Raw genomic sequence first — 27620 nt, 5'->3', positions numbered from 1 at the left:
AAACATAGTCCTAGGGGACCCAGAAAATCAAAATGATGACCCAGGAAAAACAAAAATTCTGTAGCAGATGGAAGTACTCTCTTGGGAGGAAAGTAAAGGTTTTCTTGGTCCAAATGCTTTAATTTTAGTCAATGGTCCCAAGACAATTTAGATAAGAATGTGGGATATCGATATCCATAGGCTAAAATCCTGAAATGCTTCTTCCCTTTCCTCAACCAAATTTTGGCAAAATAACCAAGTTACCTAACAAGCTCTGTATTTAAGGTGCATTAGATACACTTAATCCAATCTCACATTTTCTGAAAGAAGAATATTGGAACCTGTGGTCTTCATTATTTATAATCGAGCTAGAAGTTAAATGTCAATGGGATAATTCACACAGTAGCCAAGATGAAGAACACTTCAGAAGGCTTTTAACATAGCTTAAAAAACATTAAACTTAGGCAAGTAGGCTTTTACTAAAAAATTAGAAAATAATTCTCTAATCCATGGCCACATTATGCATTTAATGAACTATGAGTGTCCAGATGATTAAAATAGCCTGTAAAGTCTTTATGTTTTCATTGATGCTTATGATAACCTAAGTCAGGGCTTCCTTTTCATAAGGGCTGCATCTGCCCCTACTCTCAATGGCCTTCCCCCTGCAGTAAAAGGAAATTTGGCTCAGGAGAGTAGAAAGTGAGGAGGAAAAGGAACAAAAAAGGAGCTCACTAGCTTCTGTAAGAGCAGGGTTCCTTCCCAAAATGCCTGCCATTGGCCATGGGGCAGAAAATGTTCATTAGAGGAATCCTAATCTAAGCTCAGATCTCCACTCAAAGATCAAGAGAGGACAGGCTCCAGAAGAGCATGTGATCAGCAGTTAAAAACCAGCACACACGTCTTGTATGTATATATAAAATCAACTGAACTCAGTATTTCAAGATTCCAAAAATGGGATTCCAGCAGCAAATAGAGTACGTCTCCCAATGATCTCTTCTCCAAATGAGATTTGCCCCCATCCACTGGTTTTCTGTACTAACCCACATTTTAAGGTGAAAGCAAATACAATTTAGTATGGGTGCCCACAATGCTCACATTGCAACAATTACGTTAGCCTTAACACCCACCAAAGAGATCAAGACTCCTTCACAGAAAACAAAATCATTTTTTCAGGGAGTGGTACCACACCTGTCCCTAGGATCAAAGGTATACAGTGGCTCCTAGTGATTTTATATCTCTTTCCCCAATTAAAACCCTTGAGTGTTTTTTTTTTTTTCATCTCTCTTCCCCTAGTTCCTACCAAGGTGACTGATATGAACTACCAAGATGAATGAATAGACAAATGAGTCTCTTATTTAAACACTCATGTGCTGCTGTTCCTGAGCCTGGGATGCCGAGGTACTCCATGCATGAGGCTCACCTCACTTCCTCTGCTCCTTTCTCACCTACTGATCTGGGCCAGGAAAACAAACTTCATGAAAGGAGACTAACAGCAATTTCCTAAGCCTCTAGGACAACCTTCTGCCTCCTTTCCCATTCACTCGCCCCCCAAACTGAATGGATACATTTAGGCTACTTAAGCACTCTCTGAGTACTATTTGAGAGTACCTGAGTCCTTTTTCAGAAAGCAAGTCCTCACAGGGCCCATGTGTCCTCTGAAATCCTTGATTAAAGCTACCCTCCTCCACAGAAGTTTCCTCTGAGATGCCACTTCTGCTTGGAGAACCTCTGGTCTAGTAGCTGGACCTACCTCTAACATCAAAATTCAAAAAAAGAGACCACATCCATGCCTGTGAGTGTGACACAGAGCATGGAGTTCAGCAGCACCCGCTGTGTGGTCTGGGACCACTGCGGCAGCATCACGGGAGGCTGAAGCAGAACGCCTGCCTCCCAGCATGTGGACATGGGTGCCTTACACACTCACATTTGAGAACCATGACTGGGAAGGTTCTAGCGTCAACAAATGGGCAAGTGCAGTGGAGAACAGGAAATTTCCTCACTGAGAATTAAGAGAAATCTTAAATATATTTGTACCTTAACAAAACTTTGAAATGATGAAGTTTTAATTTTGCTCATGTGTACTTCACTTTAAAAACTTTTTTCAGAAAAAAAAAATATCAGATCTAATCTCTACTGATTAAACTGGTTACAAAATGTTTTGATCAGAGGCACCTGGGTGGCTCAGTGGGTTAAGCCTCTGCCTTTGGCTTGGGTCATGAACCCAGGGTCCTGGGATCAAGCTCCACATCAGGCTCTCTGCATCTCAGGGAGCCTGCTTCCTCCTCTCTCTCTGCCTGCTTCTCTGCCTACTTGTGAGCTCTGTCTGTCAAATAAATAAATAAAAATCTTAAAAAAATGTTTTGATCATTACTTTTCGAAGTTGGGTTTTTCAAAGTAGCTTTTGAAACAAATTTAGGCGATCCTATAGTTAATCCTGGTTTGCTGGAATAGTCGAGATAATGTGATGTCATAGTTAAGAATCCACAGACTAACGTTCTGAGTCTCATTACTCCTTGGCCAACTCAATATTGCCATGCAGCTTCCTATCACTTCTCTGGGGTGACTCAAGTGCTCGGGGAAATACACAGCAAATGTTCGGCCCACAGTACGATGCTACATGTTGTTTTACCTTACTTTTCTTCCCTAAATTATCGTGGTCCAAGCATACTGAGATTGCTTTTCAAAATGCATGACCACTTAGATTCACAACTGTGAAGCTATACTACTGCAGAAATCTTCAAAAGCAAAAGAAATCCACAATGTTAGAGAATTCCATGGTAAGACTCATGGTAATCTTGCTGTGCGACTTTCTATCTTTACCACATGGCTTCATTAACTTATGTAGAGTGATAACCTCATAGAATTTATTTAAGATCACTTCTCTGAATACTAACACCAGAAAAGTAAAACTGCATCTCTTCCCCAAGGTCCAAAATGGCAAATTTCAAGACACTATACACACACATAAATAGAAGGGCACGATAAGCTATGTAATGTCCAAGAAGCAAAACGGTGGCCTTACGTGATGATCTTCAATGTTCTTCAAGAGCCTGGGGTCATCAAAGTCGCATGAGTCACTAGGGGGAGGAGGTATCCGGCTGTGAGAGACACCAGAAAATACTTTTTCAGTTCAGAAGTTCCTTTAAAATTAGCCCAAATCTAATAAGAATCGGTCTTCAAGAAGATCTACACCTAGAAAGCCTATAGATTTATATTCAACTTCTAAAGATTTGGAATACTGTATATTATTTCAAGCCTTGAGACAGAAAAATTTAGCCCTGCTATAAGCAAAATATTTTATAAGTTGTGATAAACAACAACATAGTTACAAAGAAGAAACAGGCAGGGGTCAACACTTTGTCACTTTGGTTGGTCTGTTTAACTCCTACCAGGAAAAACTTTGGAGTACCCGCTCAAAGCAAGTAAAATAAAAGGAGTGACTGCATTGCATCTGTGTAATCATTTACGGCCAGAGCTCATATGCAGGAGAGAGAAGGAGGCAAGTAATTGTGAGGAAGGAAGCTTGCTATGATGGCTGTGTGCTAGCACACTGAAGACAATGTGGATGGCTAAGTAGATTCCTGTATCCCCACTTCCTCCTGAATCTCCTTCTTCAGGACAAAGACAATGGAAGAAGTGGCCATAGTCAAGGTGATGTCAATCTGAACTCTGGATGTCAGAGTTTTAGTACAGCAGAAACCAGCAGCTTATAAGAGGAAGCACCCAGAACTCAAGCTGATGCCCCCAGCAGAACCTTGGGAATGTTGAGGAAATGGCAGCTGGAGGTACCTGTCCAATTAAGGAACGTGGGAAGCAGGAGGGGCTCCAGGTCCATTGCAGGAAGAGTCAGGCTGCAGGAACCCTTCCTCATCCCTTGCAGCCAGGTAACTGAACCTTTTGCATCCAGCAAGCCATGGAAGGTTTATCATTTAGAGAGGTTAAACCAGAGTAACCACGGACCCAGCCATACTGGGCATACAAGTAGGTATAGGGTAGGGAATTCTCCCAAGACGGGAGTTTTAAGTGAAATCCTTTACACTCAGATAAGTATGATCACTGGCCCTCTGCCTCCACTCAGCTCCCATAACAGATGCAGCCAAATTTATAGCCTGGAGAGTTCTTCTCATGAGAAGAAGACTGAGCAGTTCACAAGAAAGACAGATGATGACATCCAGGGACGCTCTAATAAAACAGTCGGTCCTGGCTAATCATTGCAGAGGGAAGCCAGTTCGTCATCAACTACACCATCTACCCTACACACACAACCCTATCAATCAGCTTTGTTGTATATAAATCTAAAAATATGAGCACACATCACCACTAATCCTAAGAGAAATGCAAATCAAAACCAAAATGAGATACCACTTCACACCCCCTGGGATGGCTATTATATATAGTAAAGAAACGGAAATTAATGAGTGTCATGAGGATATGGGAAAACTGTGTGCTACTGACAGAAATGTAAATGGTACAACTGCTATGGAAAAGAGTTTGGTGTTTCCTCAAAATTTAAACATAAAATTACCACACAACCCACCAATCCCACTTCTAGGTATATACCCATAAAAACTGAAAGCAGAGAACCAGATACTTATATACCAATGCTCATAACAGCATTAATCACACTAGAAAAGGTAGAAAAAGTCCAAATTCCCATCTCCAGATGAATGGATATGCAAAATGTGGTATGCACAATGAAATATTATTCAGCCTTTAATGAGAAGAAAATCCTGATACATGCTACAATATGTATGTTACAACTTGGAAGACATTATGCTAAGAAGTGGGAAGTGAGTGGGAAGTACTAAACTAAGGACTTGCTATTTTTTGTTAAATTCTTGTAGTTCTACTACACTTTTAAGACCATATTCATGTTTAAAATTTTAATTTGGTTTTCTCTTGGGATAACAAATATGAAATTTTATTTACAAAATTTCAGATAAAAATGTAATACAGAATAGTTCCTTCCCACTAAAGCATCAAGAAGTGCTAGTATCTACTTACCAAAAATCATCTGACGATGGTTCTCTTGTCAATTCTGGAAAATGACTGCCAGAAAGAGGGAAACAGAGGGGTCACAATACTGTAATCAAAAGAGGCACTCACATAAAAACATTCTCCAGGATGGATCATAGAGAGACCATGAAATAGTCTTCATAAATTTAAGAAAACCGAAGTCCTAACAAGCATCATTTCCAACTATAAAGGTATGACCAGAAAGCAATTACCAGGATGAAACTGAAAATTCACAAATATGTGGGGACTAAACAATATGCTACTGAGCAAGCAATGGATCAAAGAGAAATCAAAAGAGAAATCGGAAAATATGTTGAGACAAAGGAAAAATGGAAATACCACATGGTAAAACTTATGGGACGTAGCAAAATCAGTTCTGAGAAGGAAGTTCATAATGACAGATAGGTCTACATCAAAAATCAAGAAAAATCTCATCCTAATTTTACACCTCAAAAAACTAGAAAAGAAGAAGAAATGAAACCCAAAGTTAGTATAAGGAAGAAAGTAGCAAAGATTAGTGCCAGGAAATAAATGAAATAGAGGGGAAAAAGACAATAGAAAAGATCAATGAAACTAACAGCCGGTACTTGGAAAAGATAAACAAAATTGACAAACCTTTAGCTAGAGTCATCAAGAAAAAAAAAAAGAGGACTCAAAATCAGAAATAAAAGACAAATTATAACTGATAACACAGAAATATAACAGATCATAAGACACTACTATGAGCAATTATATGCCAACAAATTGGACAACCTGTAAGAAATGGATAAATTCCAGGGTGCCTGGGTGGCTCAATGGGTTAAGCCTCTGTCTTTGGCTCATAGTCCTAGGATGGAGCCCCACATTGGGCTCTCTGCTCAGTGGGGAGCCTACTTTCCCCTCCCTCTCTGCCTGCCTCCCTGTCTACTTGTGATCTCTCTCTGTCAAATAAATAAATAAAAATCTTTAAAAAAAAAAAAAAAAGAAATGAATGAATTCCTAGAAACATACAACAGATGAAGACCAAATCATGATGAAACAGAAAATCTTAGACTGATTACTAATAAGGAGATTAAGTCGGTAATCAATAACCTCCCAAGAATCAAAAGTCCGGTTCAGACAGTTTCATTGGTGAATTCTCCCAAATGAGAATACCAATCCTTATCAAAGTCTTCCCAACAACAGGAGAGAAACCCAAACTCATTTTACAAGGCCGGCGTTACCCTGATAAAAAATCAGACAAGGGCACCACAAGAAAAGAAAATTAGAGGCCAATACCCCTGATGAACACAAGTGCAAAAATCCTCAGCAAAGTAATAGCAAAGTGAATTCAGCAATACATTTAAAAAATCATACACCAAGCCCCACTGAGATTTATTCCAGGGATAAGGGATGGTCCAACATCTGCACTCAATCAATATGACACACCACATTAACACAATGGAAGATAAAAATCACATGACCATTACACTAGCTGCAAAAAGAGCATTAGACAAAAATTCAACATCCATTTATGATAAAAACTCTCAACAAAGTGGGTATAGAGGGAATATATATCAACGTAATAAAGACCATATAGGACAAGCCCACAGCTAACATCATAGTCATTAGTGAAAAGCTAAAAGCTTTCCCTCTAAGATCGGGAAGCAAAAGGTGCCCACTTTTGCCACTTTTATTCAACACAGCACTGGATGTCCTAGCCACAGCAATCAGGCAAGAAAAATGAAAGGCTCCCAAACCAGATACAAGTAAAACTGTCACTATTTAGACATAACATGATACTATATATAGAAAACCCTAAAGAATAAACAAATAACTCTTAGAATAAATGAATTTAGTACAGTTGTAGGATAAAAATCAATGCAGAGAGGTCTGTTGTATTTCTATACATTAATAATGAACTATCAGAAAAGAAATTTTTAAAATCCCATTTATAGTTGCATCTAAAAAAAATACCTTGGAATCGATTTAAGCAAGAAGATGAAAAAACTGTATACTGAAAACTGTAAGACATGAAAGAAACTGAAGATAAAATAAATGGAAAGATACTCATGCTTGTAGACTAGAATTTATATTGTCAAAATGTCTATACTACCCAAAGCAATCTACGGAGTCAATCCAATACCTGCCAAAATTCCAACAGTATTTTTCACAGAAATAGAACAAACAATTCTAATTTGTATGGAACTACAAAGACCCAAATTGCCAAAGGAATCTTGAGAAACAAAAACAAAGCGAGGGGCATCACACAGTCTGATGTCAGACTATACTAATCAAAGTAGTACCATAATGGCATAAAAAGGGAGCCCAAAATAAAATCCACACACTTAGGGTCAGTTAATTTCTGATTAAAGCACCAAGAATATTTAATGGGGAAGAGACAATCTCTTCAATAAATGAGAAAACTTGCCAGCTACATGCAAAATAATCAAACTGCACCACTATCGTATACTATATACAAAAATTAACTCAAAATGGACTAAAGACTTGAATGTTAGACCTGAAACCATAAAAATCCTAGAAGAAAATATAGGTAGTAAGCTCCTTGACACTGGTCTTGATAATGATTTTTTTGATCTGACACCAAAAGCAAAGGCAGCAAAAGCAAAAATAAACAAGTGTGGGACTACATCAAAGTAAAAAAATTCTGTATAGCAAAGGAAATCAACAAAATGAAAAGGCAACCTGCCTATGGGAGAAAATACTTATAGAACTTATACCTGGTAAGGGGTTAATTTCCTATACATAGATATATATAAAACCCCGTACTACTCAATAGCCAAAAGAAAAAAAAAAAGCCAATCTGATTAAAAGTGGGCAGATCTGAGTAAACATTTTCCCAAAGAAGACATATAGATGACCAACAGATACATAGAGATGTGTTCAACATCACTAATCATCAGGGAAATGAAAATAAAAACCCTAATGAAATATCACCTTCTACCTGTTAAAATGGTTAGAAGAAGTAACAAATGTTGTCAAAGATGTGGAACTCTTGTATGCTGTTGGTGGGAATGTAAATTTGTACAGCTGCTATGGGAAACTGTATGGAGGTCCTCAAAAAATTAAAAATAGAACTACCAGGGGCGCCTGGGTGGCTCAGTGGTTTAAAGCCTCTGCCTTCAGCTCAGGTCATGATCTCAGGGTCCTGGGATCGAACCCCACATTGGGCTCTCTGCTCAGCAGGGAGTCTGATTCCCCTCTCTCTCTGCCTGCCTCTCGGCCTACTTGTGATCTCTCTCTCTCTCTGTCAAATAAATAAATAAAATTTTAAAAAAAATAGAACTACCATATGACCCAGCTATTCCAATTCTGGGTATTTATCCAAAGAAAATGAAAATATTAACTCAAAATGATATATGCACCCCATGTTCACAGCAGCATTACTGGCAATAGTCAAGATATAGAAAAAACCTCAGTCTATCAGTAGATGAATGGATAAAGAAAATGTGGTACATATACACAATAGAATATCAACCAGCCATAAAAAGGAAATCTTGCCATTTGTGGCAACATGGATAGACCTTGAGGGTATTATGCTAAGTGAAATAGGTCAGACACAGAAAGACAAATACCATATAATCTTACTTAAATGCGCACTCAAAAAACAAAACAAAACAAAAAAGGCAACAGCAGCTCATAGATACAGAGCACAAGTTAGTGGTTGCCAGAGGCAGGGGGTAGGGAGGGTCTAAATGGGTGAAAGGGGCAAAAGGTAAAAAGTTCCCTTAAAATAAATAAGTCATGGGAATTTGACATACAACATTGAGACCGTAGTTTATAATAAATATTATATTGCATATTTGAAAGTTGCTAAAAGAATAGACCTTAAAATTTGCATCACAAGAAAAAATAAATTGTTCAGTCATATGTGATGACAGTCGTAAGGAGACCTCCAGTGGTGAACTTTTTGTAGTATATACCAACACTGAATCATTATGTTGTACATCTGAAACTAATAATGTTACGTATCAGCTAAAGATTGATTAAAAAAAAAAAACAGGCATTCAAGTCAAAATATGAGTAAGACATTTATAATTATTAGATTATAACTGTAAAAACTATAAAAAAGATATAACTATAAAACTATAAATATATAAATATAAATGTAAATTCTAGAATTTACATTTATAGAATTAAAGTTTTAAAAATTGAATGTATAGCATTGAATCGAGGGATTTCTCACTAGGTAAATATTTGCAGAATAAACTGGTTAACTGTTCAAAGTTGGGACCCATTAAATTTTAAATACATTCAGTAGCAATTACATATCTAAATCCCTTATAAATATCCTTCAAAAATATCAAGAAGGCATTTGGCTAAGCAGGTAAAACTGAACTTCGTTGGAAGAATGCACACCAAACATTTAGTAAGTGATAAACATGCTTACCCATAGGTTACCCCAGCGATGCTACACTTCTTGAAGTTCATAATATTGCATGTGAGAGTTCCAGTTTTATCAGAAAAGAGGTATTTCACCTAAATCAAAGGATGGAAGAAACATACATCAACACTGTAGTTAGATGCAGAGACAGAGAATGCCTTTCCTTCTATATTTTTCAAAATCTTTATTAATTTTAAAAGGCAAATTTCCTCACAGTAAAATATATTTTATAATTATATATGTTACAATTATAAATTATTATAAAAATTAATATATTTTATTGCTTTGGCCACTTGAAAACCTTTTCCACTAACCAAGCCTAGAATCGAATTGCGTGGAAATGTGCAAAGGAGGCTACCGGTAACAGCCCTGGAACCATGTCGATGTATACACATAAGCACTATGTTCTGCCACAAAACATCTCAAAGACACAGATCACTCTCTAATGTATTCCCACGATCTCACACAGCACTCCAGTCTAGCATTCAATGTATGACAACAAGCTCAAACTTTGGCCACCCTCGAATGTTTTTTTACCACTCCATTCCTAGTTGGATTAGAAAGGCTCCTCCTTCACAGTAACAATTAAGATTACTTGAAGGCGGCACAGGAGTGCTATAGATTATACATAACGTTTTGAGATACAAAGTTTTACAGATTTAATACTCCAAGCTCTCAACATAAGAAGATGAAAAGAGAAAATCCCTAGAGGTCAAGCCAACCATTTCGACTTAATTAACTGAATGCAGAAGAGATGAGCTCCAAATGCATATACGCTGTGTGAATTACGTTCTCTCCAGTGGATCATGTGATGGGCAAGAAGGAAAGGAGTTCAAGATCACAAGAGGACAGCAGCCCAGTTCAGGCTCTGGATACTAACTAGTCATATGGACTCTAGAAAAGTTGCTTCATCCTTCATGGCCCCAATCTATGAAAAAAAAGAGTTTGGCCAGAACATCAATTTTACGTGTAACAACCTGGAAAATCATATCATAGATTGGGAAGGAAGAGTAACCAAAGAACTGTCTCCAGTAAAAATTCTAGTTTCTCCAGCCATGACTGCTGCTGGATGCTGGACATTACTCCGGGGATTGCAAAGGGAAGCCATGCTTTACTGTTTAATGGAAGAGGGATTAATACCATGAATTACTTATTCTGTACTTTTTCTTAATGATACAAAGAAGGCAAATATACTATGAATTATCTTTTAAGCAATCAAAGGGCCGTCAAGTAGAAGAAAATTATCAACGTTCCTAAAGAAGTCAAATATTATATAGAAATAAAAAAAATAGTAAGATATGTGTAGTTAATGCTCCAACTATAAATAAGTTTTTATAAAAGATTTTTATAAAATCTTTTGCAGTAAGTCTAGGGGTATAAAAAATTCAGTAGAATCAGCCTTCCAATAATGTGTTTCCTTCTGCCTCTTTTTTAAAAAATAAAAAGATTATACGAAAATGTTAAAAAAAAAAAGAAAATCTTCTAATAAGGAATTATCCAGATTTGCTCTCATTCTCCTATTGAATTTTAACTTACTCTTAAGTTGCAACTCAAAACATTTGAGCAAGCAAACTTTTCCCATATTCCCAACTAGGATTAATTATTATCCTGGGTACAACTTGAGCACTTTTAATCCTTTGAATACTGGGATCCAGTTTAATGGGTCCTGAGAACAATGGGATACTGAGCGCTATGCTAGACTGACCAAGACAACATAAGACCTCATCCTAGGCACAACCACACCCTCAAATGGGCTCGAAAGGCTCAAGATGGAAACAGACACCACATCACTATTATGTCTCTCACTTTACTGTATTCATAATTGGAGAGACTGTTATGGAGACATAGAAGAAAGATAAATTAACTTTACCTGAAAAACTGTAAAAGGGTTCAAAGAGGAGGCAAATTTAGTCTCACATATATAGCACCCACCCCCTAGGGCTGTTGGGAGGTTTAAATAAGTTGTATAAAATGAAATTATAATCTTTAATTGCAGCGCATTCAAAGAAAGTATTCCTTATCATAATTTCAACATAAGATGAAGATATAATGCAAAACACAACTCATTAAATGTAACAGGAGTTTCAAGGATGATGGCGAAAAAGAAACCCATTCCCTGCAATGTTCCAGAAACCAAATCTTAAACATGTGAGAAATTTAATAGATTTATGTCCTTCAAATGAGCTCTGCCATGTTTTGTAAGAATACCCAATACCTTCATATCCGAACCACTGGTTTCCCCATCATTTACTCCGATAAAAAATTTTAATGTCCAAAGTAATGTTACACTTTATTTTTTGTAATTTTTTTTGCAGGTACCTTTGAGATAATAAAATACACTGATGTCTCAAAAAGCAGGTCAAAGCCGACGAACATTTCTATTTCACAATACTTTAAAATGCTACATACATAGCACTTCAGACATCATAACCACATTCATAAAGAACGATTTTTCCAAAATCTCTCGTGGTTCTAGCACTTGTCTCCTCTGGTACTGGAGTCACCACTACCAAAGTTTCCAAAGAGGGTCTCACCTGCCCAAGCTCTTCATTGAGGTTTGAGGTTCTGGCCATTGCAGGAGTGTCGTTTCCTAGATAATACATGTCTGTGTCCTGAGAGAGAGAAGGGGTGGAGGATGCTTCAGAAAATATATACCATTATTCCTTCATTTAGACTAGCGCAGAAAAGAAGCTACAACAGATAATATTAGGGCTCAACATTAATTTGGGGGTAAAAGTAGCTATTACTATAGAGAAACATTGTGCTAGAAGAAGAAAACATGCAATTTATAGACAAAAGACTTAGTTTCGAGATGAGCATTGCATGACCTAGACTAACCCAGACTTCTGAGCTCAGCCAATACCTCCTTCATGGGATTGTTGCGAAGATCAAATAAAAATGCAAGTGAAAGTGCCCTCTCTACAAATACTGGCTGCTGAAGTCCAGTGCTTCGTGGTATGGCAGTTCCTTTAAAATTCCACCTCCACTCTTGCGACAGAATCCAAAGTTTAGGGTCCCCATGACCTTTGACCTGTAATGCACACTGAACTAGACACACCTGTGAGACCTTTCATGCAGCACTAATGAGACTGTAAAAGCAGGAGTAGCATTTGCAGCCATTTCGTGCCCACTCACCTGAAGGCACGCACCTGCTAAGCACTCTGCCTTGACGATCTCACCTAATCCTCACAAGAACCCCTTGAATAAATAAGCACCAATGTCCTCCTGTTTCATAGACAGGAAGCTGAGGTGTCAGGTAACCATTCTTTGCCATCACCAGCTCAGGGACAGGCTTGCCAGTTCTCTGGCCAGTTTAAGTCCCAGACCCCATCCTAAATGAACTATTTTCGCCCTTTTCTGGGGGCTCAGGTGAAGGACTGATGCTCTGAGAGAAAACAGTGGTTGACATTGCTCCGGCAGCTCAGTTTTGGGCTCTGCTGTGATACTCACCCAGTTTATAAAAAGGGCTTGAGTGTATTTCACAACCTCGAGGGTCACCAACAGACTGATGGGAATAAGATTGTTGTACAAGATGATGAATGTCAACAAGTTATATCCGAAATTATCCGAGGTTGTGTCTGTGGACAAAAACCAGAGTACCTGTATCACTTCTGTTTCTCTCAGTCAGTTTCTTTTTACTCTATTATTGTGGACTTTTCTAAAAGGTGTTCACCAGAAAAATCTACTGACTTATGCATGAATTAAGAGATTTGAGTTAAAACAGTTTTTGAGCACTTACTATGTGGCATGAACAGTGAATACAAAGACTATTAAACCAATCTCTTCTAATAAAGGGCTGGCTTCTAGCAGGAGGCTGTAGGGGAGGGAAGCGAGCAGGAGTGAGCAGGAGCGAGCATGCCCCTTCCTGAGCATGCAGCAGCATACATCTACTGAGAAGGAGTTCACAGGACGTTGCTGAAACCAGGAAGAAAGGTTTATTTTAATGGGAAGGCATGGTCACCAAAGGCCATTGGAAGAAGACAGGCTTTACTCAAGTTTTGCCAGAAAGAGAAATGACAGCTAACTAAAAAGGATGCAGAAAAGAAGATAGGCATGTCAAACGTCTGTAAGGGATATGCCACAGAGTTTGTAAGACGCAGGAAAGTGTCAGTGGTAGCAGGTAAAGAGAAGGAAGAAGGAAGGCTGGAGCCATTTATTGAAGATAACAGAAGAAAATCTTAACAGAAGAGGACCCCTAAAGATGGATCAAGACCCCGAGGGGACAGACTCCAAAGCAGAAGTAGGGTCAGCTTAGACAGGAAGAGGAACCAGGAGAGAGAAAAGAGGTACAAGGTCTGTATCAAAAGGACAAAAGTCCTTCTCCTGATGACCATGATACCCTGGTTGAAGGAAAGAGTAGTAAGCGCTTAACTTGGCAGGAGGTGAGGGAGAGTTGTTGCAGCAGGCTAAATGTTTGACTGGTATTAAAGATGCCTCTTGAGAGAACTGGTATTTCAAGACAGCAAAAGGCTGGGGATTGGAGATTAGTAACTTGTAAGGACTTCAAACTATAGTTGAATTTTCCCCCCAGGAAATTAGTCAAATGGTTGTGGTTTGACTCAGACTGCGAGTTCTAGTGGATAGCTGTGATGGCAGGATAAGGGGCTGGTAAAGGATGAAGGGAGTAGACACAAGCTGGTGGTGGTCCTACCATCCTTCATTTTCTTCTCACCTACCAAGGCTTCTGTTTTTTCCTGCCAATTGCTTTTCTTTGACATGTTACTTTGCAACCGTGTTCTTTTGAATTAAGTACTCGCTAAATAGCATCTCCAAGTACCAATAGTTAACAAATATTCCTGAGGTATAATCTGCTTAGGAACAATTATCCTTCAATTAGAATTATGTATTAAGAAATTTAAGATGTCAGGTTTGAATCCAGGCCAAAAACAGCTTTGAATGATCATATCTATTATCAATAAGCAGAGCACATTCAAGGAAGAAGCTATGTATTGAAGTTCAGTCAGCCAAACAAAAACAAGCAAGTGAAGATGAGCAAGGACAGAATCTGATAGAAACTGAAGGAAGTCAAAGTTCCAACAGTGACGATGCAAATGTGAAGTCTGATGGCTTTAACAGAGCTACTCCAACTTTTCCATTAGAAAACAAAGCAGACAGCGTTATGGGTGGGACACAAAGACTGTTCTTCCACCATCAGTCATGCAGGTAGTACTGGAGTTTGGCATTAGGCAATTTAAATGCCAGCTTCCACAAAGTCTATATACCAAGATTGTGTCAATGCTCTTTATTTACCCAGATCTTGACATTTTGACATTTTGAAAATATATATGTACACAAAGTATCAGTCTTTATATTGGAAGCTAGACATATAACATGGTCCAAATCCAAATTTTAAGAACCAAAACCAAGAGTTTTCCCAGTCATATTTGTAAAGTGGCAACAATAGTTCTCCTGAACATTTAAAAGTGTTTGATTTTTTTCTGCACAAGATAATTAGAAAAGGAAAAAAATGTTTTGATCAGTTCAACCAAAATATATTTAAAGGAAAGAATAACAAAAACTTCAAGCAAAGATTCCAAAATTTTAAAATTCAAAATTTTTTTGAAGTGTTTTGTCATTAAATTTTATATTCTGGAATTGCTGTGCAAGGAGATTGACAGATCTCTCCAAAAAAGGGAGCAATAAAATTAAACAGAATTATCAAAAGCAAGCATTTAAAGTGCTTAGAAAGTGATCACAGCACATACAAAAAATTCAAAATCGTGTATTAAAAAAAAAATCTATTTAATCTAAGTGGAAACCTTCGGCATTTAAGTCAGAAGCTATTTCCCTCTCCTTTCCCCTTGACCATGATGCTTAAATTCTGTTCTGGGTGGGTGGTTGGGACTGGCAGCTCGCACCCCACCCCCTGCACCCCCAGCTCCATATTGCAGAAATTCTATCCCAGGGTGAGGCAGGCTGGTACTCAAGAGTAAGGCAGGTTGTCAGGACAGGAACAGCCTGAGGAAGCTAACATTATTTGGAACACAGCATGAAAAAAGCCATGCCGAGGGCACTGTCAAAAACAATAGAGATCCCAGTGGCTAATAATTAAGGAAGACAGATATCTCCCAATGCTCATAGAGGGGAAAAACCAGAAGACTAGCCAGAAATTAAACAGGGATACCTATGGAAAGGAATGGCCTACGAAACCTTGGTAAGATCACACTGAATCCTGATGGACAGAAGGTCATGTCCAAGCACAAGGCTGCATCAGCTCAGGAGGGACCAGAGAGGGTACTTGTGAGCTACCAGGCCCTGACTGAATGTTGTGGACTTTGAATTCCCAACATTGAAGGCATTCCACAAGCCAGAGGTCAAAGAACCTCTGACCTGTCACTGGCTAACCTCTAAGCTATGCTGACCCCTAGGAATCCAGGCTTAAAAACAAAAACAAGGAGAAGAGTGATTGCTAAATAAGATTGGGTTTCTTTCTGTGGTGATGAAAATGTTCTAAAGTTAGGTAAGGGGTAAATGTCCACAATCTGTGAATATACAAAAACCACTATATACAGTAAACTATATATTTTTAAAACATTAGAAACTCAAAGCATGGGACTAAAGCTGAGCAGTATCAGCAGGCTGCACACTGCAGGAGAAAACAGACCTCACGGAGCTTTTCCAGGCGAGTCACTAAACAGATTTAAAAAACAAAAAAAAACAAAAGAAGAAAAAAGCAACAAGCCCCGGGACAAAGAGGAAACAGAATCCAGAATTGCAACAGCATATTACCTAAAGCGCCCACTTTCAACAACAAAGAACTATGAAACATACAAAGAAATAGGAAAAAAGCAATAGAAACTGCCTTTGAGAGGGACCCAAATGATGGACTAAAAACTTCAAAGAAGCTGTTAAAAGTATATTTAAAGAACTAAAAGAAACTGTTAAAAGAATTAAAAGAAAGTATGACAATAACTGATCAGAAAACATTGAGATGAAATAGAGAACCAAGTGGAAATTATTAAACTGAAAAGGATGATAACTGAAATGAAAAAAATTGCCAGTGGAGCTGAAGAGTAGATGCGAGCTAGCAGAAGAGAGAAACAGACTAATTTCAATACAGATCAATAGAGACTACCTAATCTCAAGAACAGAAAGAAAACAGAACAAGGAAAAATTAACAGAGCCTAAAGTCATAGTATGTGGACCAACATGCACACAATGGAATTATCAGAAAGAGAAGGGAGTGAAGATGTGGCAGAAACAATATTTGAATAAATGATAGCTGAAACTTCCCAAATTTGATGAAAAATATTACTGTACACTTCCACAAAGCTCAATAGATTCCAAACAAAGTAAACTCAAAGTTTGAAAATCAAGGACAATTCTGAAAGCAACAATAGAAAATGATCCACTATAAGAGAAAAAGTAAGATTAACAGCTGACTTCCCGTCAGTACAATGGAGGCCAGAGGGGAGTAGGACAGCATCGGCAAAGTACTAAAAGGAAAAAAGCATCAACCAAGAACTCTACAAGAATCCTGTATCTTCAAAACTGTGCTTCAAAAACAAAGGAGAAATTAACACATTCCAAGATAAAAACAGAGAATTTGTTGCTATCCAATCTGCCTTACATTCAGAAATACTAACAGAAATTCTCCAGGATGAAAGGAAATGATACTAAACAGGAATTAAACATAAAGGATATCAGTAAGGTAATAACACAGGTACTTACAAAAGACAATTACATATTTTTTATCCTTTCTTTTGGACTTAAAGAAACATGGCAAAAATGATTATAAAAGTGTATCATTGGACTTATACACAGATGTAATATATATGTCAGCACAAAGGAATGAGAGGATAAAGCTACAAGAAGCAAAGAAATAACACAAGCTGGTAACTAAATCTACAGGAAGAAATGAAGAGCACTAGAAATAGTGAATAAGTAGATTCATGTAGAACAACTCTATATTTTCTTTTTGCTTAATCGACATTGGATAATATAAAGCAACAATTATAACACTGGATTGTTGGACTGATAACACAGATGTAATATATATGATAATAGCACAAAGCAGGGCAAGAAATGAATCTATACTGGAATAAAATTTCTGTATTTTACTGGAATTAAGTTAGTATTAATCTGAACCAAATGCTGATTCTCTAAGACATTATAATTCCTAGAGCAACTACTAAGAAAATAACTCAAAAAAGAGTTACAAATACAATCATTTGAATATAAAGCAATCTCCACTTGTGTCCGTCTTCATTTCATCACATGACTCCTAATCTTTCAAGAAAGCTGACCTTTTATAGAGTAGCCAAAAGAATGAAGGATGGCATGGACACCACACATAAACCACACTTGGAAGGGTGTTCCAAAGTAGTTTCATCCTACCTCAACAAGTACTCCCTCCTGACACTTACCCATCTTCTTGATGTACCAGTTCTTTCCACCTTGAGACCCATTCCAGTACAGGGCCCCCACCGAGCTCACCAAGGCCATGACCAAGAGAATGCCAAACAACACCAGGATCTGCACATTGGTCACTTTCTCAACATTCGATCTTTTGAGGGGTGCTTTTGTGGAATTCTGTACAACAGCATTGAAAAATGAATAAGAGTCACAGAACAGGCTTGGGGTTAAGGAGTGGGGAGAAAAGGAGGTAAGTTAACCAAATTCAACAAATAAAAAGACTGTATTTTTGCCAAATAACCAATTAAAGTGTACCATGCTCCTGAATCAACAGTTAGTTTTAAATAAAGAACACATTTTGACTCCTCATGATTCAATCTGTACTTATGATTACATTTTAGTTATAAAACTAGCTACTTTTGCAATCTCAGAAAAAAGTTCTAAATCACTTAAAATCAGTTTAAAAGAAATCAGGATGTCATTAATTTAAGAGAAACTTAAAGATTCTGTACCATAAAAATCTAGACTGAATCTTCAAATAATAGAGCTCTATAATTAATACACAAAGAACTATTTTTGAAGTATTGAAGAAAATTGAGGGAACAAAGACATACACAGACACAGACACATCCAAAACGCAAAATAGGTTTTAACATCAATAGGATTCAAAATAAATGAATGGACAGAGTTCATTTGGAAAACTGAACAAGAAACAAGCAGGAAAGTCAGGAAAGCTCTAGTGGCCGTGAGAAGTCTGAATGCAGTCTTGAGTCATAAACAGAATGTAGACAGGAAAGTAAAACAAAAGTGGAAAACAGCCTAGCCATCTATAAACATGCATGGTCTGACTTCTCACTGCAGGTAGGGAAACCATCCCAGCTCGAGCAGAAGCCAGTGTTGGCAAGTGAGTTCAGAAAGATTCGTTAAAGCCAGATTCAAGGATTCCTACACATAAGTGAAAATTTTGAAACTATATTCTCTCAGCACTGGAAAAGTCAATAGAACTATTTGCACTAGACAATTATGCACCTGCAGCTAATTTACTAAAAATGTTCTGACTGTAACTGTGGCTGGAAAAATAATGGCTCTGCCAATGACATCCATGCTCTGATACCTGGACCCTGCCTGTAAATACATTATTTTATGTGATAAATGGGGTTTTGCCTATGTGATTAAATTAAGGATATGACTGGGGTACCTGGATGGCTCAGTCAGTTGAGGGTCTGACTCTTGGTTTTGGCTCCGGTCATGATCTCAGCATCCCGGGATCAAACCCTATGTCAGGCTCCACGCTCAGCATGGGGTTTGCTTGTCCCTCTCCCTCTACTCTCCTCCCCCTTCCCCCAAACTGTCTCTCGCTCCTTAAAAAACAAACAAACAAACAAACAAAAGAAAACCTTAAATTTAAAAAAAATAAGGATATGACTTGAGGAAATTTTCTTGGATTATGCAAGTAGGTCCAATTTAACCACACAGGCCCTTAAAAACAGAAAATGAAGAGATCCTTTCCTGGCTACAGTCAGAGGGAAATGTGACCACACAAGAATAGCCCAAGAAATGCAATATTGCCAGCTTTGACAGTGGAAAAGGGGGTCACAAGTCAAGAAATCTGGGCAGTGCTAGAAGCTAGAAAAGGCAAGGACCAGATTTTCCTCTAGAACCTCCTTGAGTTGTCTAGAAAGGAATGCTGCCCTGCGGGCCTCATGACATAAATAAGACCCATATCAGACTTCTGACATACAGAACCGTAACATGACAACTTTGTGTTATTTTAAGCTACTAAATTTGTGTAATTTGTTATGGCAGCAATGGAAACTAATACAGTAACCCAGAAGATGGTAATAATCCATTCCTAGAGGTAAGCAGAGCCTGGATTAGATCAGAAGCCAGAAAGTAGATAGGGGCAGATGGACACAGGAGCATTAGTCTACAGGTCTCTCTCCATGAGTCACAAGCTTGCTCTCTCTACTAGCAACATCGATTTACAAAAATCAGGTGATCTGAAAGCTTTAGAGGCATTAAATGGCCATAAAAATTGTGCCTTGTGCAAAACTTCAGTCAACATTCTTTTTTTTTTTTTTTTAAAGATTTTATTTATTTGACAGAGAGAGAGATCACAAGTAGGCAGAGAGGCAGGCAGAGAGAGAGGAGGAAGCAGGCTCCCTGCGGAGCAGAGAGCCCGATGTGGGGCTCGATCCCAGGACCCCGAGATCATGACCTGAGCCGAAGGCAGCGGCCCAATCCACTGAGCCACCCAGGCGCCCCTTCAGTCAACATTCTTTACGATTCTCATCTCATCTGATCATTAAAGGAGCTAGGATGAAAAGGTCTCCAAAAATAAGAATATGAATGAAGCCACAACATAAAAATAAAATCAAATGAAAAACGAGAGCAATTCATCCCTAAGTTGCCTAGAGAAGTTCATACAACAACATCACACACATACTACGATCATGGCCTGGTTTTCTGCAGGGGTGGAGAGGTGGGAACTCAGTTTATTGGCAGTTTTGAAATGTTTCAGTATTTAAGAACTACAGCAACATCTTTCTTTATATTCTCTTTCCTCCCTTTCACTTCAGTTCTCTGAATTATTTGTCCTTTACAGATTAAAAAAAATCCTTTAAATTTCTAAATGGAAATCTATTAATGAAGGCTGACCCATAGATCAAATCCCATCTACAGGTTGCTAGGGAAAACGTATCACCTCGGGTCTTACAGAAGAAGCCAACAGACTAGTTCCAAGACTGTCTACCCCAATCTTTTAAAACTCCTGATCTTATTATTTTTAACATTCACTGGAATACAGGGAGAAAAAGAAAATTTACAATAAGCATCACTTCTAGGATTCCACTAGTTCACTGGCTTCTGATCTTTTCCAATGGTTCAGTCATGGCAGTCAACAGGGTTTGGAAAAATTATCTTTAGTCCAATATAAGTGCCTAAAACTTCATCACACACACTTTGTGGAAAGTCAAGTTCTGCCTACTCACTCCCATTCCCTGAACATTTCAACTTTCAATGAGGAGCTTGTAATGTTAAATTCTGACTAGCATTTTAATTTTTCCTTAAAATTCTTAGAAAATACTGCACTTTTGAGTAATGGAGTTCTTGATAGAAATAAGCATCTTTCAATTAACATCTTTCGTGAAGATATTAGAGATTACATGAATCTATACACATATTAAAACACATAGAATTGTATAGCAAAAAGTTATGTTTATGGTTTGTTAATTCAACAAAATTTAAATAGTGATAAAAATAATAAACACTTGAATTAAGTAGCTATATATAACTCCAGAACCATCTGTATTAGTCATTTAGTTTTCTTAGAATGTTTTACTATTAAAAAAAAAAAAACTAGGAAACTAGTGCTAATAAATGTATTTAATAAAAATTTTATTTATAGTGTTACAAATAAAACCCAAAATGTCAGAGTTTGAAAACATTTATAATTGACCTGAATTTAAACACTTTCTGCCCTCCTAAGAAAGTAGTCCATAGAGTAACTAGAGAGAACATGGACTCAGGAGCCAAACTGCCTAGGTTTGAATCCTACATCTTTCTGAGTGGATGTATAACTTCGGTAACCACTTAGACACTGGGTCTCATTGTCCTCATCTAGAAAATGGGCACAATAATAGTATTTTCCTCATAGAGCCATTATGAGGAATAAATGAGTTAATACATGCAAATCGCTTAGAATAATGCATGTTGGCACTACGTATTTGCTGTAATTAAAGTGATGATACCTCTTTCCCCTTCAACCAATAGAAGCAGTAATACTGAAAATATTTCTGCATGTAACTATACTGAACTTGAAACAAGAAAACTCTGAAGGGAAGACACTGAGGTGTGAGTTTACAGAACAAACAAAAAAGTAGAAGAACCCTAAAGCAATCGTGCTTCCCCTCTGTGGTCAAGCAGCACAAGCCCAGACAAAAAAAATGTTATTTCACAAACAAGATGACTTCCAGCTATAAGTGTTATATTACATTCCTCTTGAAAACTCATTATTTTTACTTGTTGTTTCAGTCCTCTTTAAAGGCACAGCAAGTCTAGTGCAGATGTTTCTGGGTCTTTCCATCATTCTGTACTAGGATAGTCAACACATAATAAGACTTGCACAGGCCTATCACACGTAGGTGCAAGGAGAAGTGCCTATCTCCCTCATAAGAGCAAATGTCATGAGGTAGCTTTGTGCACACCTTGCTAACTGAAAAGATGATGGGACCATTTTGGGGTATAACTCTTACACCTTAGCTACAAAGCTGTACAACCAATGTCACCCTGAAAAAAACAACTGGTATACCAGGAATCTTGGAGAGTGGTTAGATTTGTAATATGCACAATCTAAAAACAGGTGTTGGCGCCCCACCTAAATCTGAGCTTCCTTAAGTCTTTGTCATCTCTGTCTCTTCATCATAAAAGCAGAAGTGATCTGCGGTTAGTAGAGCTCCAAGTGTTGGGTGTGGCTGCTGGGACTGGACTAGGAAGTCAGAGGATACTTAGTAGGTGGTGGAGCACTAAACCATTCATCAAGGTAAAGTCTCCACACACAGGGTGCTTAGAACCAACAAACTTTGAACTTTCTAGTCGGTTCCGAACCAGTGAGGACCTAGCAGGAAGGACAGATGAAACGCATCTCAGACACACTGAATAATCTTGACCCATCCAAGAGGGCCTCGACATTCACCAGAATTTGTTCTCTCAGCCACCATGGATCTCCCACCCTCATGCACACACTCCCTGCAGCCATTCCAACACACCCTATCGTCCCAAGACCAAAACTTCTCCATGTCCTCATCCTCCTTTGGGAGCTTTTCTTACCCAGCTGAGGTCATCCTTCCCTGAAGCCTCTCAAGCAGAGTGCTCTAGTGAAGACTCACGTGCCTTGGAATCTGAAGCCAACAGTACTTCTGACGCTTTCTGCCTCTAATGCCATGTTAAAACACTCACTCGGGAAACTCATGCCATTTGGCTACATTGCCTTCTGCCTCTTGCTCAACAAACCCACTAACCTCTCAGCCACGTTCCTCACTCTCTAAAAAAGTGAGCGGTTGGCTTATGATATCCATCTTGGCCCCAGCCCTGCCATTATCATGTCTTTAAAAATCAGAGCATGGAGCACCGGATGTATTATCTCTCAGTCCTCAAATGGCCTCCCACAGCTTTACCATTAGCTCCCTACTCCTATAGCTCACTCCCTGGTCTCTCCACCCCAGAAACTCCAAGACAAGTGCCCTACACACCAATCAACCTCAACCGGTTGAGCCTCTGAAACCTTCTTATGTTAATCATCTCCCCCACTCCCTGCCACCCCATCTACATTGTATCTCCCAGCTGGGGTAGACATGGGGTCTATCACCTCATCTGTTCTAATCAACATTTAACTGCTCTCCTCCTCACCTGACCTCAAACAGTGGACCAACACAAGAGCCCCGCCCCCTAACTCTCCCCAATTAAAATGGGTTTCTTGTATCTAGTCAACCAATGGCTCCAATCCTGGGTTGCCTGGCCTTTCTGTAGACACCCAAGGCCCTTTGTAATGATACATACTGCAGCTATTCTCATTCTACCCGGTAATTCCATCTTACTCCTTAGTCTGTGCAGCTTCCAAAGGGTGAGCTTGACATTTCACTATTGTGTCCACATGGCCTACTTCAAGACTTGGTGCGTGGTAGTCACTAAATAGTTTTGAACTAAGAAATACAGTCAAACACATGCTTTGGAAGTGATACAAAAGAGCAGACAAGCTGAAAAACTGATTCTCATGAACAGCAACCATTAGCAAAATAAGATCCAAAAGATATCAAAGAAATAGAAGAAATGACACATTGGGACACTGATTTATACAGAATTTCAAAAGCTGTCTGGCCAAATACATCATAATACAAATGCGGACAGCTGTAAATTCACAAATATTTTGAAAATCATTAAAAGGGAGGAAGAGCAAAATCATTTTAACTTAATTTTTTGTGTATGAAGAATAAATATTAGTACAAAAATAACTGATTTTAAATTGCCAAGGATTCAATTAAAAGGACAATTTACTATTAAATCCTAATTTGTGGGGTGAGGAAGAGAAGGAGAGATATAAGGAAGTTAGAATGAATCTCTGTTTAAGTCCAGAAGATAAAATAAGTTAGAACTGGCTGTCCCCCTAAATCCGGTAAAAACAAAGACCATTGGTATTTCAAGTAAGAGGTAACAAATATCTGACAGAATAATGGAAATCCCAGAAAAAGTACCCAAGGAACAAGAAATAAAATGTACTTCCTTTCTAAATTTAGGTTCACAGACAGATTTGAGCCCCTAAACGCAACATCTGCATTTGCACTCTCCACTTCGTAAAAACGGACAGAAAGAGCAAAGACTGAAATCAGCATTGTTTTTCAGCATAGAAATGTTTTACCTGCATGAGTTTGGTGTCGTGTCCAGTGTAAACAACTATGCCAAAGACCCACTGAGTATTTCTAAGCTGTGTACCTCTTAATAAGATCTGGTCAGGCCCAAGGGGAACAGGGCTAAAAATAAGAAACAACATTTATATTTAATGATAGTTTGACAAATAAGCATGAGCTTTCCCCCTTAAACATAAACCCACAATTAATTAATTAATTCAGTAGTTTCTTTTAGTCAGATTTGAACTATTTCACTGAGATAGAGGGGCAATAAAGGTTACCACTCCCTTCATCTATAAAAAAAAAAAGAAAAAAAGAGAAAGACCCACAAAAATGTTTCATCCTATCCATTCATCACTACAAGAGAAAAAGATTTATATATACACATACCTGCATATGTACGTATATATGTGTGTGTGTGTGTGTGTGTACATTTATATATGATTTTTCTTATAAAATGTTAGAGGGAATTGTGTTCTCTTAAAACCCGGGAATAAAACTCCACACCCAAAAAGAAAATTGCTAAAATAACCAGAAGCTTATTCAAGAGGAAACCCAGTTCATTTTATAGACTCTAAATCTAGAATATCAAAATTTGTCAAGGATGACTTAATGGTTAAATAGAAGGCTGAGTGATAATGTAGAAATTCAAAATGGTGAGCCTACTGAATGGCTCTGCATGCTAAAGGAAAACCAAGAAAGCAGTTGCAGCTGTCATAGTTATTTTGGGTTGACTCCCACGGTTAGGTCCTGCCCTTTGGGTCTGTTCAAAATACAAAGATGGGAAGCACCCGTAAGGAGCATGCAGATTAAAGATGGGTAGAAGGGAAAACTGCACCCCAACAGAATGACAAAAATGACTCTCCAACACTCAAACAAATGCCAAGAGGACAAAGACAATGGAATATAGACAATAGGGCAGTGAATATTCCAAAGGAAGAGTAATTACTGTTCCTTCCATTCAACTTTATAAAAACAAATGCTACTTAGAAGAATGCTAGTCAAAAAAAAAAAAAAGATGTTTCTCTAATAAATAGATTAGATCTCTTACACCTAATAATGCTTCTTTTATGCTTTTCTGGGCAATTTTATGCAACCCAAACAACCTCTACTTCCTGGTAGGTAAGATACACAGAAAAACAGCCAGTGCCTTTAATCTCATTTCAGACCCTGGGGCTATTCTCTTGACAAAAATAATTTCTTTCCTTAAATTTAAGGGAAGGAAGGTTTATATTGACTGAAACTGTGCTTCAGGAAAAGCTCAGTCTCTCATATCTAAACTAAACGTAAGAAATCTCACGGTTTTAAAGTAGTTTGAAGCCAAAAAAAAAAGTTAATATTTTACTAATTCCAGTAATTCTTAGTCCCACTTAACAACAAAAAAATAAAATAAAAACTAAGAAAAGCAAAAGTGATACCTTTTCCCATCTATGTGCAAGTTTCCGGTGAAGTCATAGAGATGGCGGTTGGGTCCCTCACATTCTATAGTTCCAGATAACTTCATCAATACTTCCCTTGTTTGCATGTCGGCAGTGTGACTCAGACTCTAAAATGTTAAACCAGAAGAGGAAACTGAATACAATCTTCCAGGTTTGGGGACAACATTCAGCATCCCCATTGTTAATCCAAAGGAAATAATGGATCTTCTAAAACAGAGTCAGTGGGGAGGCTAAAAAATCAAGCTACCAGCCCCTCAAGATAGACTTCCAGGCAGACTGTGTCATAGCAACCTAATGCAAAAGTTTCCAAAGAATTCAGTGAAGTGCAAAGTTAAGATTCTCCCACCATGGGGAGCCTGGGTGGCTCAGTGGGTTAAAGCCTCTGCCTTCAGCTCAGGTCATGGTCTCAGGGTCCTGGGATTTAGCCCCACATGGGGCTCTCTGCTCAGCGGGGAGCCTGCTTCCTCCTCTCTCTCTCTGCCTGCCTCTCTGCCTACTTGTGATCTCTCTCACTGTCAAATAAATAAATAAATAAATAAAAATGACATCCTTAAAAAAAAAAAAGATTCTCCCATCGTGCTGGGAAAATCCATGTTCAAGGAACCACGTACTCAAGCCCCTTGCAGACAACACTTCATTAACTCTCCTTTAATACAAGTCATAAAAACAGAATAAAGCATTCTTTTAATATAATGTTATAGTAGTATTACATCTAGTACTCAGCAACTCTTCTTTAAAAACAAAAGACAAAAACAAAAACCCCACCAAAATCAAACATCTATGGTAGAAAAGAAACACAGGTAGACTTAATCAAATTCAACTTCATGCAACAGAAAATTTGAGCGTCAAATGCTTAAAATTTGTGTTACAGTAAAGACCATTTTTCATTCTAGAATTAAAATATATGGTAAGGGGGCACCTGGATAGCTCAGTGGGTTAAGCCTCTGCCTTCAGCTCAGGTCATGATCTCAGGGTCTTGGGAGCAAGTCCCATATTAGGCTCTCTGCTCAGCGGGGAGCCTGCTTCCCCCACCCCCCACCTGCCTCTCTGTCTACTTGTGATCTCTCTCTGTCAAATAAATAAATAAAATCTTAAAATAAAATATATGGTAAGAACAGCTTGAAGGCATAGAAGTTTTGTATCTAATATATTACTTTCTAGAATTAAAGTCTCAGTTAAAACTACCATGTAAAGTAAGGTACCCAGAGCTTGTCTACTGTATCTCTCCATATAGATGACGCCCTTTCCACCACACAGCTCAACCTCAGCTGACAGGATCTCTTTCCACCTACACGAACAGACATAGAGCTCAGACATAAATTAAGGCAAGATACCCTTCATGACCCATATTTGGATGAAGCTCACTTTTTCTAATCCTGCTGTCTCTCTCAAAGGTCTCCCTTCATTATAAAAGCCATGTTCTTCCCATGGGTTCCATTAGGGTTAAGGCAGAACCCTTTCGAGCAGGACATGTTTCTCTAGAAAATACACTGAAATACACTGTATTTTCTCTAGAAAATACACTAGTACAGTGGACCAAATTTGCAATTTGGGTCTCCTTAACGACACAGGTCATAAAAGATTACTTTACCTGACGTATTTTAAGGTTCGTCTCCCCATCTAGATTAGCTGTTTCGACGTAACACATTGCCTGAGGTTCACTATGGAGAGAGAAATTTAAAAAGCAAAGTTTAGTGAGATCCCCTCCACAAATTCACAGCTCATAAAGTCTGTACCATGGAAACTGTGTCTGCTGACTGGCCCTTCAACCACTCTAGTAGTAATTGACCAGAAAGACACGCCTCCTTGAGGCTCAACACCAACACAAAGTTGTTTGCCCAATGATCCAGCCTTATGGGCCCCACATAATGGCTGCTTGACCTTAAGCAGCAGAGGTAACTGAAGAAGAATGAGAAGAGGACTTGTGGGTTGAGGGAAACACAACATGTTGCAGCTAAGACCCCACCACTGTGCTTGGATGACTCAAGTCTGAGACTCAGCCTGCTCCTGACCCAAAGACCCACCCCAGACACAGCCAGTACAAACACATCTGTTGAAGAGCATCAC

The 27620-nt window shown here is 38.3% G+C and overlaps 1 protein-coding gene across 1 annotated transcript in view; it reads right to left on the bottom strand.

Annotated features, from left to right (window-relative positions):
* Positions 1 to 27620, bottom strand: part of LOC123925147 (phospholipid-transporting ATPase IB-like) — a 596799-nt gene that overhangs the window by 407492 nt on the left and 161687 nt on the right. Inside the window, exons 8-16 of the mRNA XM_045978322.1 lie at positions 27145 to 27214; positions 25533 to 25660; positions 24126 to 24237; positions 17725 to 17890; positions 12809 to 12936; positions 11893 to 11970; positions 9365 to 9453; positions 4984 to 5028; positions 3002 to 3077 (exon numbers count right to left, since the gene is read on the bottom strand). Of these exons, the coding sequence (XP_045834278.1) occupies positions 3002 to 3077; positions 4984 to 5028; positions 9365 to 9453; positions 11893 to 11970; positions 12809 to 12936; positions 17725 to 17890; positions 24126 to 24237; positions 25533 to 25660; positions 27145 to 27214 (892 nt within the window). The remainder of the gene's footprint in view (positions 1 to 3001; positions 3078 to 4983; positions 5029 to 9364; positions 9454 to 11892; positions 11971 to 12808; positions 12937 to 17724; positions 17891 to 24125; positions 24238 to 25532; positions 25661 to 27144; positions 27215 to 27620) is intronic.

The sequence above is a fragment of the Meles meles genome, chromosome 14 (genome assembly GCF_922984935.1).
Source record: "Meles meles chromosome 14, mMelMel3.1 paternal haplotype, whole genome shotgun sequence".
NCBI classification, from domain to species: domain Eukaryota; kingdom Metazoa; phylum Chordata; class Mammalia; order Carnivora; family Mustelidae; genus Meles; species Meles meles.
Note: the sequence above shows the minus strand (reverse complement) of the source record. Positions and strands in the feature narration are given on the sequence as shown.